Source organism: Emiliania huxleyi (genome assembly GCF_000372725.1).
Source record: "Emiliania huxleyi CCMP1516 unplaced genomic scaffold EMIHUscaffold_58, whole genome shotgun sequence".
In the NCBI taxonomy this organism is placed as follows: Eukaryota; Haptophyta; order Isochrysidales; family Noelaerhabdaceae; genus Emiliania; species Emiliania huxleyi.
Window position 1 is genome coordinate 498,298 of NW_005197648.1, and position 2,360 is coordinate 500,657.

Genomic DNA, 2,360 nt, shown 5'->3' on the forward strand with positions numbered 1-2,360 from the left:
CCCTGGTCACAGAGCAGTTGGACGTTTTGCATCGTCTTCTTTCAGCGCTTCAAGAGCTCAGGCATCCTGGTTGCACCCCTCCATCGACGCCAAGGAGTCGCAACTCGGCACCGAATCCGTTCATAGCGGCGGGCGCATCATCACTCCACGAGCCGGCTCCAAGCGATGGAATGCCGATCCCACTCTGGGTGTGCACGCTCGGCGTTCAGCCCATTCTGCTCTCTGAACCGAATGTTCGCTGCACGCACTCTGCAGCGTGGGGCTTGTCGCGAGCGTGCCGGCGAGAGGGCGTGCTATCGTTGCACTGCTTGGACCTCGATGCAACGGCCGACTCGCTGAGCTTGGCGGCTCGAGTGGTCCTCCAGCCGTCGATCCAGCCTGCCGAGGGAAGCGTGCGTGGCTTGCGTGTCGGCCCCTCGCTCGAGAACGAGATGGTGCTTCGCCGCGACAACCTCCACATTGCTCGCCTCGTTTCGCCGTTCGAATTGGACCGCGTGCCGGCGCGCCTGACGATCGCTCGGAAGGGCGCGATTACGGGGCTCAGGCTGGAGCCACAGGGTGAGTTTGAGTCGGAGCTCTTGAGCAGCGAGGTCGAGGTTGAGGTGCGCGCAGTCGGACTCAACTTCCGCGACGTGCTCATCGTGCTAGGAGCGCTGCCAGAACGGTTCATGGCGGAGCTCGGGTCCGATTGTGCTGGCACAGTGCAAGCCGCTGGTAGCAGCGTTCGTCACATACTCCGTCGCACACCTTGCTTCGGCCTGGCCTCGGGCTGCCTGGCGGCGTATGCACGCACCGATGCGCGAATGCAGGTCGCCAAGCCGGCGGCCTTGTCGTTCGAGGGGGCCACGACGCTCATCAGCACTTGGTGCACCGTGCATGTCGGCTTCGAGCGGATCTCCCTCCGCGGGCGTCGCCGGCTCCTTCTTCACGCCGCCGCGGGCGGGGTTGGGCTCACGGCCCTCGAGTACGCGCAGTGGCTCTGTGCGCCGGCGCTCTGCACGGCCGGCGCGCCGCACAAGCACCGGCTGCTCCGCCGCCAAGGTGTGGCGCTCATGGCCAGCTCGCGCGACGCCGCCGCATCCACACTGGGCGCGCAGCGCTACCTGTGCGGTCTGCGGCTGCATGCGGTGCTCAACAGCCTCTCCGCCGACTTCATCTCGGCGGCTTTCGCGCTGTTGGGCGAGCGTGGGCGGTTCGAGGAGATCGGCAAGAGAGGCATCTGGAGCCAGGGCCGCGCTGGAGCGATCAGGCACGTCGCTTACGACGTTCGCGACATGTCTGCCGAAGCTCCGATGAACCCTGAGTGGTTTCAGCGCTCGGTGCTTCGGGTCCTCGCGCAGCGCGCGTCAGCCGAGGTGGTCCACAGCCTGCCTGTTTACGAGTTCGACATTGTCCACCGAGTCCAGGACGCGTTCCGCTTCCTGGCCAACGGCAAGAACACGGGCAAGGTTGTGCTGCGCATGAGCTGTGCACACGTCGCCCCGGCTCTGCAGCTCGGCTTTGGCGCGCTCCGCAGCCGCCTCGACGCCAGCGCGGGAGCGGCGGCCGCGGCGATCGACCTTGACCGACTGGCCGACGCGCTCTCCCTGCTTGACCGGCTGTGCCGCCAGTTCGTGCGCGAGGCGTTGAAGGGCCTCGACCCGACGACCGTCGTGAAGTGGCACCACAAGCTGCTGCTGCAGTGGTGCGCCGGCGCCCGTGACGGCGGGGAGGGGCAGGTCGACGGAGCCGCTGTCGAGCGGGCGCACGCCGGAGTGGCGCCGGAGGTGGCGCTGGCGTCGAGGTGCGGCCCGCACCTCCGGGCAGCGCTCCAGGGCACGACTGCGTACCAGGAGCTGCTCTTCCCCGGCGGCTCGATGGACGCCGTGCTTCCCGTCTACCAGGACGCCGTCGTCGCCAACTTCTACAACGGCGTCGTGCTCGCAGCCGTGGAGGCGGTCGTCGCCGGGCTGGAGGACGGGCGCCAGCTGTGCGTGCTCGAGGTGGGCGCCGGGACCGGAGGGACCGCGGCCATGGTTCTGCCGGCGCTGCAGAACGCTTGCGCGCAGTACCTCTTCACGGACGTGTCGGAGGTCTTCCTGCTGCAGGCGCAGCAGCGCTTCGCCGAGTATGCGGGCTTCATGCGCTACGAGCTGCTCAACATCGACGCCGATCCTCGGCTCCAGGGCTTCGCCCTCGCGCAGCAGCACCTCGCGATCGCCACCAACGTGCTTCACGCGACGCCGTACATTTGCAACACCCTCGCGCACTGCCGCCAGCTGCTCAGCCCGGGCGGGCTGCTCGTCGTCAACGAGGTGCTCGAGACGAACGCGTTTGCGCAGATCACGTTTGGCATGACGGATGGGTGGTGGCTCTTCGCT

General features: G+C 67.6%; 1 protein-coding gene across 1 annotated transcript; it reads left to right on the forward strand.

The window, feature by feature from the left end:
* Window positions 1-1,856: 1,856 nt before the first annotated feature.
* Window positions 1,857-2,360, forward strand: EMIHUDRAFT_67143 (hypothetical protein; the record flags this gene model as incomplete). The annotated part of the gene is made up of 1 exon (XM_005764809.1): window positions 1,857-2,360. A coding segment is annotated over one exon (504 nt), but the record flags the coding sequence as incomplete, so codon positions are not given.